Source organism: Mus caroli, chromosome 5 (genome assembly GCF_900094665.2).
Source record: "Mus caroli chromosome 5, CAROLI_EIJ_v1.1, whole genome shotgun sequence".
NCBI lineage: Eukaryota > Metazoa > Chordata > Mammalia > Rodentia > Muridae > Mus > Mus caroli.
The window spans coordinates 46,785,840-46,799,679 of NC_034574.1; the positions used below are offsets into that span (position 1 = coordinate 46,785,840).

A 13,840-nucleotide genomic window follows, 5' to 3' on the forward strand; every position below is an offset into this window, starting at 1 on the left:
CAGCTCCTCCAGCACCATGCCTACCTGGATGCTGCCATGTCCCCATCCTGATGATAATGGACTGGATTGAACCTCTGAACCTGTAAGGCAGCCCCAATTAAATGTTGTCCTTATAAGAGTTTCCTTGGTCATGGTGTCTGTTCACAGCAGTAAAAACTCTTACTAAGATAGAAGTTGGTACCAGAAGTGGGGTATTGCTGTGATAGGCCTTTTGTCTGGAAGAATGTGGATTTGGGGACTTTGGATTTGGAAAGCAGTGGAATGCTTTAAGTGGGGCTTAATGGGCCATCCTAGTAAGAATATGAAAGATTTAGTTGCTGAGATTGATTTGAACTGTTCAGACTTGGCTCAAGACAGTTCAGTGGAGAAGAATTTCAATGTGGCCCAGAAACTGTTTTTGAAGTGTTTTGGTGAGGATTGCGGCTGCTTTTTGCCTTTGTCTTAAGAGTCTACCTGAGTCTAAGATAAAGAGACTTATATTAATTGCATTGACAAAGGAAGTCTCAAAAAAGCCCAGAAGAGACTTTGTTCTCTGGTTAAGTCTTATGAAGAACATTTTTAAATAAGCATAGCAAGCTTAGAAAGGAAAAATACAAAATGTGGTTCACATATTAAAGGGGCACCAGGAAGTGAAAGAGAGCTGAATCTTACATTCTAGGAAATAAAAGATTAAGGGATTGGGGATAAGATTCCATCCAGCTAAATTTAGATTCAGGCATGGTGGTATACACCTTTAATCCCAGCATTACAGGAGGCAGAGCCATGCAGATCTCTGAGTTCAGAGGTTCAGGACATCATCAAGGTGGGAACATGGCAGCATCCAGGCAGGCATGGTGCAGGAGGAGCTGAGAGTTCTACAACTTCATATGAAGTCTGCTAGCAGAATACTGACTTCCAGGCAGCTAGGATGAGGTCTTAAAGCTCACACCCACAGTGACACACCTACTCCAACAAGGCCACACCTCCAAATGGTGCCACCCCCTGGGCAAAGCATATTCAAACCATGACAGAGGGAAACAGTTTTGATAAACAGTACTGCAGATGATAAAATGTAGACTTACTTTGCTCTCCCTTCTTGCAGAATGGTCTTTATACTTAAAACCCAGAGCAGTTGTGATCAACAGATTGACTATTGAGGTTGCCTGGGCAGTGTCTGTCCACATTTTCTCACAAAATTGAATGCTTAGATAGCCACAGAATAAATCCTGTTTCCTCTTAACTGTGGTGAGTTTGCTACAAGTTAAGTGATCATTTAAATAAGGCGAGAGAAAACACACTATTTGTCCCTGTCAGGGAGGGTGCGAGCACTTTAACAGTATTTGTCTGTAAATAGGAATCATTCAGTGTTTTGTTTTCTTTTTAATGGTGATTTCCGTCCATTGTTAACCCTCTTTTAATTTGCTAAAATGCTGCCTGATAGAGAGGTTTGTTTTAAATTCTACAGTGCATCCAGGGCTGAAAGCGACTGTGTGCCAAAGGAGGTCCAGTGTGTGAGTCGGGAGTTTTGATTAGAGCCTAAACCTAGAACAAAAGGGATTGGGTACACAGCAGCGAATTTCTGAGCAAACGGAAAAGGCTTGGAAGGGTTCCCACACGTTCGCGTATACATGGTTAAGGATGCCTTTGGTGCTTGCTGTGCATCGGGCAACCCAGAGTAGGGGACCTCCGAGACACCAGAGCTCGCTCCGCCCTAGCCACGCCCAGCCACGTCCTAGCTCCGCTCCGCTCCCTTCTAGCCCCGCCCTCCCCCGCTGTAGCCTAGGCTAACTTTGCCTTAGGCACTCGCTCGCCCCGCCCACACGGCTCCGCCCTACATCAAGCCTCGCCCTGCGCTCTCCCCGCCCCACCGGCGCGGGGCCGCTGTGCCACTCACTTCCTCTCGCGAGGACGTCCCGGCGTCGGCGCCGGAAGCGTCCGCTCGGAGCGCGGAGGGCGGAGTGAGAGGGCGGGGAAGGCCGCTGGCTAGGAGTAGGCCGAGTCTGCGACTCTGGCAGGTACCGCTGCTGGCAGGGCTTTGCGCCAAAGCTTTGTGGCTGGGTGCTCCGGCGGCCTTCACGCGCACGTCGTTGCAGGGCCGCACCCATGCTGCGCTTTCCGACCTGTTTCCCATCCTTTCGGGTGGTGGGAGAGAAGCAGCTGCCACAGGAGATTATTTTCTTGGCCTGGTCCCCCAAGCGAGACCTCATTGCTTTGGCCAACACTACAGGCGAGGTAAGTGAGCTGGTGAGAGAGGTCGCCTGGGCTGGGACCCTCGAGCCTCTGTTTCCCCTTTGGCAGACGTGGCGAATCGCACATCTCTCCTGCCCCTACATCTCAGCGTGGCTGTTAACTTTAAGAGACTGTGTAAAGTACCGTGCCTTCCAGACAGGATGTGTATTCCATTTCCTGTATGGCCTAGAAGAACAAATTCCCTCCAAGTTCTGCACACCCAGGACTCCAGGAATTGATTTGGCCAGGGATGCACCATCAGACCCCGCCCAAAGTTGGTTTCAGATTAGTAGAGAATGAAGATGAACTGTCAAGTCCAACTGGAAGTGTGTGCAGTTGCTACAGAGGATGCTTGGTTCTGAGGTTTTACATCTTTGTTACATCTAGCTATTTAGACGATCTTTAAGTTGAAAGGCTGATGCCTCACAGGATTGCAGACAATGCGTGTGGACGTTGTCAGCATTTCTGACATTAGGAACATGAACATGTGATATCAAGTATAACTAGAACCATACCCATCTTTCTGTGGAGGATGACTATTACCTGACAGCCATCTTGAAAGGATCCCATCACCCGTGCCACTTAACACCCTCACCTATGTAAAACTAGGTGGTAAGGAAGTCCTAGCACCCAGAAATGCTTAGTGTGCCAGATTGCATTATCGTGTTGTGTGGCATGGCTCTGTCTCTTAGATCCATGGCTGGTGACATAGCTAAGGCGTGGGCTAAGAGTGCAGTCATTATTGTTGTTATTTTATATGTCACCTACATATTCGTGCTGTTTGTGTTACTTCTTTTGTGTGTTGTCTTGGACAGGCTTTTTAACCTTTTCAAAAAGGTAAGTTTAAAAGATACAAAAGGGGCTGGAGACTTGGCTCAGCTATCAAGAGCGCTTGCTGTTCTTATAAATGACCTGGGTTTGGTTCATAGCACCCACATGGTCACAACTGTCAGTAGCTCCAGTTCCAGGGAGAACTGATGCCCTCTTCTGGCCTCCTTGGGCACTGACTGCACAAATGTGGTACAAATACATACATGTAGGTGTACCTTAAAAAAAAAGAAAATATGTAGAGTACAGGGCTAAGTTGGGCCTTCTGAGTTCACCCATTTCTTTGAAAATGTCTTACATTCGTTTGGACACTGTTGTTCTGTAGATCGCAAAAATACTCAAAACTAGTAATTAAAATTTTTGTTCTGTGGGTCTAGGTTCATTTTATCTCTGCAGGTGAGTTTGCAGCTTTCTGCTATCATGTCTTTTCATCTTAGGTTTTACTGCATCGCCTTGCAAGTTTTCATCGAGTTTGGAGTTTCCCACCAAATGAAAGTACAGGAAAAGAAGTGACCTGCTTGGCCTGGAGACCAGACGGCAAACGTATGATAATGCTACAAACGTGTATCTCTTATTTCCAAAAGGATAGTCTAGAAAGAGGACATTTATCTTGGTATATTTTAGAATTATGGTTTTGTTTCTGTTGAGGTCTTACTGTATAACCCTGACTGGCCTAGGACTCTGTGTGTAAACCAGGCTGCATTAGAACTTACAGAGATCCACCTGCTTCTGCCTCCCAGGTGCTAAGGTTAAGGACGTGTGTGGCCTACCGTATCCGGCCCTATATTAGAACTATAAGTACTAGTTTGAGACTTTTTTTCTTATTAGAATGCTTATATTTTTCATGAAGGTCTGTTGTTGGCAGGGATACGTCTTTAATGAGCCCTGTCTTTGTGGCAGAGAGGATCAAAGTCTGAGACATTTACAGAATAATTGGCTTTGGTTCTCTCTGCTCTCTTGTCCTACATCATTTGATCCAGGTACCATTCACCACTCATGAGTTCATTCAGTGCCATCACAGTCTTTTTCTCCCCCAAATTCAGTTAGTACTAAATGTGAGGTTCATAAGTCTCCTCAATGTAAGCAAGGTTACCACTCCGGAGGGGCTGTGCACTGTGACTCTACGTTTCCCAAAGGTCTTTTCCTGCTGCCGTGCCGTGGCTCAGCTCATTCATCTTCCATGGGTGTGTGTGTGTGTGTGTATCTTGTTTAGTTTCTTTCTTTCTTTTTTTTTAATTTTTTTTTAAATTTTTTTTTTTTATTTTGAGACAGGGTTTCTCTGTGTAGCCCTGGCTGTCCTGGAACTTACTCTGTAGACCAGGCTGGCCTCAAACTCAGAAATCCGCCTGCCTCTACCTCCCGAGTGCTGGGATTAAAGGCATGCACCACCACTGCGCTGTCTTGTTTAGTTTATTAAATTGATAGTTTCTGGAGCAGTTAGTCCTAGTGTTAGAGTAGTAAAATGCTATGGGCTGCAGCTGGAAGTTTATCAGGGTGTCCAGCTTGTGGTCTGTAAGTCACATGGGGCTCTGTATAACAATGAATGTGGCCCAGCACAAAATTTTAACGTGCTTAAAACTTTGGGGTTTTTTGTTTCTTTGTGGAGGGTTTTTAAATTATTACTAATTTTTCTTTTTTGTTTTTTGTAATGTGATTGCATAGTTCTCTATGTAAACTTCATGGTTAACAACATTGTATCACTGTGGCAAAAGGTTGAGGAAGCCTGAAGGTACTTTAAGAAGAAAATAAATTATGTTTGTAATATGATTATGTCCTCCTGCTTAGTTTTGGGTGTTTGGTTGGTTGGTTGGTTGGTTTTTTAAATAACTATAAGTACTTAAAACTTGTTTGAAAGCATGTCAGCTAGAGAGAACTGTTCTGGTGAGCAGCTCTGACAGTCCTCCCTAATAAAATGTGTGTAGAGATCTGTTTGTGCATTTTGATCTGAATTCATCTATTCCGATAGGTTTAGTTCAGGCCAGTGTAAACCTGAGTTGCTGCGTTGAATGTTACGTGAACACTAATCACTGTGTCTCCATACTGTAATGTCCGTCTGTTGGCCGTGATGCTTTCAGCTGTATAAGCAGTGCATAACCATTGTGAACAAGTGGGAGAACTTTGTGGGATTAATTCCTAAACATAGAATTTCCAGGAATGCTCCAAGCATAGCCATTCTCGACTCCTTTTTCTTAGAAGATGAGTAGAACATATAAAATCAGAGGGGTGTGGGCCAGGGGGATGGCTCTGTGCAGGCGACAGTGTTTGCTGCCAAACCTGAAAACCTGAGTGTGATCTCCAGCATCCACGTGGTGACAAAGGAGAAATGATTCCCAAAACTACCCTCTGGCCTCCACACATTTGCTCCCATGAGCACTCACGAATAAGAATAAATGTGATAGAGGAACTTGTCACCCCCATCCCAGGTTACACTTGGGGCTTCCTGCATGCTCTTGTATTTACTAATAAAAGAAAATAATACTTTGACTTTACTGATCTGTAGCTCTGAAATTAGAGGTTGTGTTGTTGTTTGTATTTTGAGATAGGGTTGCACTTTGTAGCCCAGGTTGGCCTTGGGCTCGTAACAGTACTCCTTCCTCCTACCTCAGGATGCTAGGATTACAGGTCTGAGCCACCACACCTGACTTATGAAAAACAACCTTTTTGAGTTAACATTTTGAGGACTTTATTATTCATATAAAAGTATAGGATCTCCCGGAGAAATCATTAAAACCAAATGTGTGTTAAAATGTGTCTCATATAAACAGAAAGTTTCATGTTTTTTGTTAGAAAGCAATTGTTTCAAGTGTTTTAAGTGTTTTGAGAATGGTGGCTGGAGCCCAGCCTGGTGGTGTGCAGGCCTCTATTTGGAATGGTGAAGCAGGAGGATTACTGACTCTGAGTCTCAGGGATATAGCTTAGTAGTAGAGTGTGTGACAGACTGTTGATTCAGTTTCCAATACAGAAAACAAACAAAATCATAAAAGAAAAAAAATAGTCTAGCCCCTTTCCTCAGGCAAAGTTGCCTGTAGTGGAGTGAGGTGAAATTCACTGGTCAGCTTCGAAGCTCTGCAGCTGTCTATGTTAGGATGATAATGACTTACAGAGGAGCTAACTAGGTAATTCAGGCACATCAGAGGACAGATTCCTAGCATTCAGTCATCTTGCTTCTTGGCATGGGATAGAGTACAGAGAATAAGAAGACTTCGTGAGAACAGCACATGGAGCCCCTTTCTGTCGTATAGGCTGGTGTTTGGGATGTCTCTTGGTGATGAAGAGATAATCTCCTGGGACCCGTTAAGTAGTTTCTTGTTAAACAAAAGGTCCCAGTCTACAGACTTTGTGGTGTAAGTTAATAAGTAAAATTCGTGGGAAGGGAGTAGACAGATAATTTTTCTTGTTTGTTTGTTTGCTTATTTGTTTATTCATTCATGCATTTATTCATTCATTCACTTTACATCCCAGTACCAACCTCCTCCTCCCATTCCTCCCTCCCTTTCTCCTCTGAGAAGAGGGAGGCCCCCTCCTCCCACAACACACCAAGACCTGCAGGACTAGGTACATCCTCTCCCACTGAGGCCAGATAGGGTGGCTCATTAGGGGAACAGGATCCACAGGTAACATGTCATGTTTGAACACTTGACAATAAGCTTAAATAATGGGTTTAACTATATGCAAAGATCTCTCTAGTTTTTAAGATATTCTTTACAGGAATAGACACACCTATAAAAGTCTCACCAACATAGCTGCTTAAACAGGAACTGAACAAAGAAAACAACAATAACTGTGTTAATATGGACAGGGAAAGTCCAGGAGGCCTCAACCCCTCATGAAGAACTACAGGCAATAAGGAATTCGAGTGCAGGAGAAATCTCTTCCCCAGGGAAGAGCACATAACTGCTGATCCAATACTAAATGCTCAGCCCTGAAAACACCCACACAAGTAACATTATGCACATTGAGCAGGTTTTATTTATGTATTTAGGGATATGTATGTATTTGTGTAAGAACAATTAATAGAAAAAGGACATGAATTTGGAAGAGAGCAGGGAGTACTGTATGGGAGGATTTGGAGGGGGGAAGGTAATGGGAAATGATGAAATTATAACCTCAAAAAATAAAAGCTTCAAGGCAAAAGCGATTGTCTTAATTACATTTACTGTGATGTGTGTGGGGTGCCTGTGCCACAGCGCATGTATTCCGTCAGAGGACAGCCTATAGAAGTGGGTTTTATTCTTTCACCATGTGGGTCCTGGGGATTAAAGTCAGGTTGTCAGGCATAGTGACACATTTTTTCAGCTTCTGAGCCACTGGCCCTCAAAGAAGAATATTTAGATAGTTAGAATGTATTTGGAATAGAAAACTGGATAATAAGTGACATGCCCCAATAATTTTCTGAAATGTTATGCTAACTTATTCTGATTATTTCCTTACTTTGTTTGTAGTTTTGGCCTTTGCTCTTGCGGATACCAAGAAAATTATTTTGTGTGATGTAGAAAAGCCTGAAAGCTTACACTCCTTCTCTGTGGAGGGTCCGGTGTCTTGTATGCATTGGACGGAAGTGACTGTGGAAAGCAGGTAGAGTACCCCAGGGTGTGAGTGTGTGGGGACGGGCATGGGTGGTGGGGGTGGGGTCATGACTGTAGATAGATTCTGGATAACTGGAGAAGTTTTCAGAGCTTGTTTCTCAGGTTATTTCTCAGACATGTCCTTGGCTAGGCCACTCTCAAACTTGAGGTCCTCCTGCCTCTTGGCCTCCCAAGTGTTGGTGTGGGGATTGTAGACATATAGAGGTACTTCTAGCTAAGATTCTCATTGTTTAGAATGGAAACGAGGGCTGGTGCTGGGAGTGTGCATACATTGCAGTTTTTAGTTTAAATTATAAGTGTGAAATGGTTGTGGTTTTTATGATTTTATTTGTGTGTGTGCTGTCTGTTTTGTGAGGAGCTTCAGCCTATGTTAATGGATGTTCTTAAGGCATGAACATGGCTCAGCAGAGCAGCCAGCCTGCCGGTTCCTTCTGTTTACCTGGCTGGTGTCTTTCCCTTGTTGTTTGGAGCAGGTTTTCCTTAGTTTGTGTAGACGAGGAATGTTTGGGTTATAGTGAGGAATGTCACCCATGACACTGGCTCACTTGGGAGACAAGGTTTTGAAAATGCTTTTTTTCCCAATAGTGTTTTCTTCATGACTTTCACTAAATTACCATCAAATGAAGTTATAAATCATGAATTTTAATGGACAGCTTTCTTAAGTGGGACCTAAAAAAGAAAAAAAAGATGACAAGGATTTAGCCTGAGGTTTGAAGTTCATTATAGAGAAACCAAAGTGATTAGCACGTCTTCAAATAAGCAAGGATTGCAAAGAGTTATGGTTTTCTAGAAGGTGAGGGAAAGAAAGCATGTCTTGTGATTTGTGTCCCAGCCCAGGTACCTGCTCCTTAACCAGTGCGATTCTAAAGGCTTAGGAGTGAATGCTCCAGGGATGTTCTAGGATCTCTCAGGACAGCTCTGCAGGAGAGTTGCTACTTTTCCACTTTCTCAGCCATTTATTTCCAACTGTATTTGAAAGTGGAATTGAGAAAGAAAAGGCAATAGAGATTATTTCCCATCCACACATGGTGGTGGTACACACCTATAATCCCAGCTGTCAAGACTATTTTAGGAAGCTGGAAAGATGGCTCAGCTGTTAAGAGCACTTGCTGCCCTTGCAGGGGATCTGAGTTTGGTTCCCAGCATCCACATGATGGCTCAAAACCAACCATAACTCTTAATTCCAGGGATCTGATGTCCTCTTCTGGACTCCTCAGGCACACATGTTTTATACATAGATTCATGCAGGCAGAACATGGATGCACACAAGTAAACCCAAAAGAATTAAAAAATTATAGAGTATTTCTTGATTAATGGTATAGTTTCATATATCCCCCCAGACTGCCACATCCCCAAGTCTGCATGAGTCATAGAAGCAGTCATTAAATGATAGAATAATCTTGGTTGTTTTAAATTACTCTTTGTACTTTGTTTTCTGTGGCTTCTTAGATTAGCACTCAGAAATTATAAGTTCTCAGTCTACCTGAATATTGAATACATATAAACATACTTCATATGCTTACAGAAAGCTTTTATTAATATTCCTCAATATGTAAAGTGAGTAGGCCAGTAAAACATGCATACAAATAAATTGGGTGTTCTAGCGCTTTCTGTTCATACATGGGGTTGTTAACAGTGTTTGTTTTACAAGGGTAACAGTTTTTTTTTTACATGTATTTATGTGGTAAAGTTATACAGCTATACAGAATCTCTTGTAATTGCATTTTTAATGGAAAGAGAAGTCGAATCTTTGCTGCTGTGTAATGCTGGGCTCCCGTTTCTTTTAGCGTTTTAACATCGTTTTATAATGCTGAGGATGAATCCAATCTTCTCTTGCCTAAGCTGCCCACATTGCCAAAAAAGTACGTATCCGTTTTATCCCTTTGAAACGAGCCTTGCCGATTCACCTTCTCCTTTCACACGGTGCCGTGTGCTGTGCGCTTCTCACCAGTGTGCCTTCTCTGTTTTCTCCCAGTTACAACAGCACCTCAAAAATATTTAGGTAAGTATACCTTCCTTATTTCTAACAAAGTGGTCTTTTATTATTTTTAAGCTAATATTGAAGAATGACCCAATTTATGTTTTTATTTTAGTGAAGAAAATTCTGATGAAATTATCAAGCTCTTGGGAGATGTCAGGTAAATCCTACAGATATCTTATTTGATTTCTTGAAGTTAATATTTTGTATCTGAGGCAGTTTCCAGAACTGAACAGTTGATTCTTCATCATGTTACTTCACTGTTGGCATTGAAATCTTTGAATAGCATACAGATGGCAGGGTCAGCTGTGTGACCATTGGATGTTCTGAATTTTAGTAATATTATAGTGTATCTTAAGAGCATAGATGTACTAGAGTGTCTAGATCTAATTTAAAAATTCTCAATTATTAAAACCTATTTAATGTAATTTTTATCACCTTCATGATAGAACTGATGGCACTACGTGTTAGCTGGTAAAAGGATCATTCTGTTACTGATTGTGCGTAAATACAGTTGGTGCCATAGAATTTTACTGTAAACAGAATTTTTTGTTGTTGTTGTTGTTGTTTTTTCAAGACAGGATTTCTTTGTGTAGCCCTGGCTGTCCTGGAACTCACTCTGTAGACCAGGCTGACCTCGAACTCAGAAATCCACCTGCCTCTGCCTCCCAAGTGCTGGGATTAAAGGCGTGCTCACCATGCCCGGCGTAAATAGAATTTTTTTAGGCTCTTGGAAGTTTGTTATTGGAAGACTTGGGAAAAAAAATGTAACAGGCCTTAGTGGTAGGGGTCTTGCTGCGGTCACACCCATGTATAGTGCAGCTGGAAGCGTAGCTTAACAGTCCTACCTTGGGTTAAGAATATAGCCCACTCTGCTGTTGTCGGGCCTCAGTTTGTTGCATTGTTCTCAATTAGGCTGAACATCCTTGTCCTTGGAGGAAGCTCTGGATTTATTGAGCTTTATGCTTATGGGATGTTCAAAATTGCCCGAGTAACAGGGGTAAGTTCTTCTTTAAATTTTTCTGTTTCTCTTAGAAAATAGCAGCTGATTACTTACAGAACAAGATGAGAGCAAGTTGAGTTCGTGTTGGTGGTGGTGTTTTTCACGAGTTCTTGTTGAAATGATCAGAGGTTAATTTTAGTAGCAAAGAATTTAGTGTTACTGTGTTTGTAGCAGTCAGGAGCTATTGGTGGAATTAGTCAAGTTTTTTCATTTTAAAGAATGATTGGCATGAGCCATTTGATTCAGATTTACTGGTTTTTAAGCCTGCAGTGGGCAAGAGTTGAAGTAGGTGATTGGCATGTGAAAGTAGTCCTAAGCTCAAGTCTTCAGTGCTGTAACTCTAACTCAGAAAGGGAGAGAATATCTTAGAGTCTATGCAATATGTTGGTTCGTCAGATTTGGTGTGGGTCCCTTCATGGGAGGAGGACAGACATTAGGATAATAGTGTGTTCTTGGACCACTCCATAGGGAAGTCAGGAATCAGGGTTGTGCATTTCTACTTTTTAAAGTTCTGTGTGAATTTTTGCTTACATTGTTATAAGCAGATGCAACCCGTCAGTAATAGCAGATGTATCTGGCATGGTGATAACTGTTTTGCAGATTGCCGGAACTTGTATTGCTCTGTGTTTATCAAGTGATTTGAAGTCATTATCAGTGGTCACAGAGGTTTCCAGCGGTGGCGAATCAGAAGTTTCATATTTTCAGGTGAGTATTATAGCTATTCCAGTGTCAGGTACATGCTTTTCCCTTGGTGATAGGAATTGAACTCAGGGCAGAGCATGCGCTCTGCTATTGAGCTGTACCCCGCTCAGTTATGTAATTATGGGTTTTAACTACTCATATCACTGAAGTGTAATAAGTAAAACATGAAGGCCTCCTTGGGATGTCTAAATCTTGTATATTGAGTGTTATTATAGTGAATGTTATTTCTTGATATACTATCATTTAGTTTTCATAGTTAAGACTGTTTTGATAGTCTGTTATTGCCTTACTAATTGGTTATTTGACCAGCTTAGCTTTATACTGAGGTTTGTTTCCTTTTTTTCTTTAATCTTTGTCTCTCTTAGTAATGAAAGCTTATATTTTATTGGTTACTTAATGTGACAAGTGCTTCAAACACAGCAATATAATGGATAGGTAGTACTGTGTCCTAATTTGTAGATGAGACTTTGGGCACAAGAGGAACTGTAGAGCTCACTTAGTGTCATCACAGAATTGGAAAGTCATGCTAGGCTTTCTGGTTCTGGTCTGTGTTCTCAGCACATTGCCACAAGGATTAAATGATCACTCAGAATAAGGAAAAATCTTTTATAAACTGGCTTGTGTTATAGACCAGGATACTGCCTGGGCTTTTATATTTATATTATAGCTTTGCTTTGTTAGGAAATCTTCCCAAGTGTTTCTTCTGAGCTATCCCAGTGTTTTAAGTATGTCTGAACTCTCAGAAGGAGGACCAAAAGAATGTGTGGTGTGGTGTTTGCACAGTCTATTCAGAACATCCAAGAGCTGGGGACTATGGCCGTTTGCCTGGGCTCTTTTTGTGAGACTGAGAAACTGTTGATTAGCAAGTTTGCACCTGAGCTCTAGTAACGTGATTTTCTTTTCTGTGAGGTTTGTGATAAATTTGTTTTTTATTGTAGTTTTGAATTAGATCGCATGAAATATGTAGGCTTGCCTCCAACTCATTGCACATAGTTGAAGATGACCTTGCATTATGCCTCCTCCTCCTCCTCCTGCCTGCACCTCATCCTCCTACCTGCACCTTCCAAATGCTGTGATTACAGATCTGTACCAAGGCCAGACAATGACGGTCTCATTGAAATATGACTCATACTAACTGACAGTCATGCATTAATCCATAACCTTTAGTTCTTTTTACTTGCACTCAGTTTTTAACATTAATCTGTGGTCGTTTTAGATGTTGTCATAATGGTGCTATAGGTTACTGCATTTGTAGCTAAAGGAAGGGAGGGGGACTCAGAGTTGTGCCCCAGTTGGAAATCCTGAGGTAGTCACCTACTGGTTTCCACACTCACGGGACAGGCCTCTAAGTTTTTCTGGCATGTATTTAGATAAAGACTCTTTAAGCTAAGGGATTGTTTTTAATCTGGATGTGAATCATTTGTCTTCAACAGAAGTAAATGCTCCTGTAAGTCATTTTATTTATTGTTGTATTGTGTAGCTTGAAACCAATCTGCTGTATTCCTTCTTACCTGAAGTAACGCGGATGGCCAGGAAGTTTACTCACATCTCAGCCCTTTTACAGGTACGCATCCATATGACCGCCCTTTACTGGAAACTTTATAAAGAAAAACTATCGAAAGTTCATATGGTAAAGCTATCTGCAATAGGAGTGCTATAAACTACTCTTCTTATAATACTTATTAAAGTGAAAGCAAAAATTTAATTGAGAATCTCCTGTCCAGCCCTGTTAACTGCCTCCAAAAAAAAAAAAAGGGAAAAAAGGGGAAAAAAAAATCCTGTAATCTAAACTATTTATAATGAGAATGTAACTTAAAATTTTTTTATAGAAAAATTACTGTGCAAAAAGTATCTTCATGGGCTGGAAGGATGGCTCAGCGTTTAAGAGGACTGACTGCTCTTCCAGAGGTCCTGAGTTCAATTCCCAGCAACCACATGGTGGCTCACAACCATTTATATTGGGATCCGATGTTCTCTTGTAGTGTGTCTGAAGATAGTGACCATGCACTCACATACATAAAATGAATAAGTAAATCTTGAAAGAGAAAAAGAATCTCTATAAACTCAGCTTTTTTCATAATAAATCCATCCTAAGTTAGTTCATGGTTCTGTACTTGAGCAGTTTGGCTAGGGTGATCCAGAAGGTTCTATTGATCTGTGCCTGGAGTAGCTCACCTTAGAGAAACTTGTTATGCAGACAGATACATGTTCCAAGGCTGGAGCGGCTATGTCTCTGCTCCACCTCCCTCATCCTCTGGCCAGCCTGCCTGCCTGTGAGCATCCACATGGTGATGGCTGCACGGTTCTCAACAGTGTGAGTCTAAGGTGCAAAAACTTGGAGGCTTTGAGCTCAGTTTTGCTTTCTGCTGTGTTCTGTTAGAACAAGGCACGGACCAGGCTAGACTGTTTTCCCTGATGGAGCATCTACAAAGAAGTACTGATCTTTTGTTTGCTTTACCTCAGTCTTTATTTTGCTCGATGTTAATCTTTTTTTTTTTTTTTTTTTTTTGGTTTTTCGAGACAGGGTTTCTCTGT

At 41.8% G+C, this 13,840-nt stretch overlaps 1 protein-coding gene across 1 annotated transcript in view; it reads left to right on the forward strand.

The window, feature by feature from the left end:
• Window positions 1–1,831: 1,831 nt before the first annotated feature.
• Window positions 1,832–13,840, forward strand: part of Anapc4 (anaphase promoting complex subunit 4) — a 33,476-nt gene continuing 21,467 nt past the window's right edge. Inside the window, exons 1-9 of the mRNA XM_021162022.1 lie at window positions 1,832–2,211; window positions 3,474–3,579; window positions 7,479–7,611; window positions 9,410–9,484; window positions 9,598–9,624; window positions 9,716–9,760; window positions 10,516–10,600; window positions 11,204–11,308; window positions 12,786–12,869. Of these exons, the coding sequence (XP_021017681.1) occupies window positions 2,083–2,211; window positions 3,474–3,579; window positions 7,479–7,611; window positions 9,410–9,484; window positions 9,598–9,624; window positions 9,716–9,760; window positions 10,516–10,600; window positions 11,204–11,308; window positions 12,786–12,869 (789 nt within the window). The 5' untranslated portion in view covers window positions 1,832–2,082. The remainder of the gene's footprint in view (window positions 2,212–3,473; window positions 3,580–7,478; window positions 7,612–9,409; window positions 9,485–9,597; window positions 9,625–9,715; window positions 9,761–10,515; window positions 10,601–11,203; window positions 11,309–12,785; window positions 12,870–13,840) is intronic.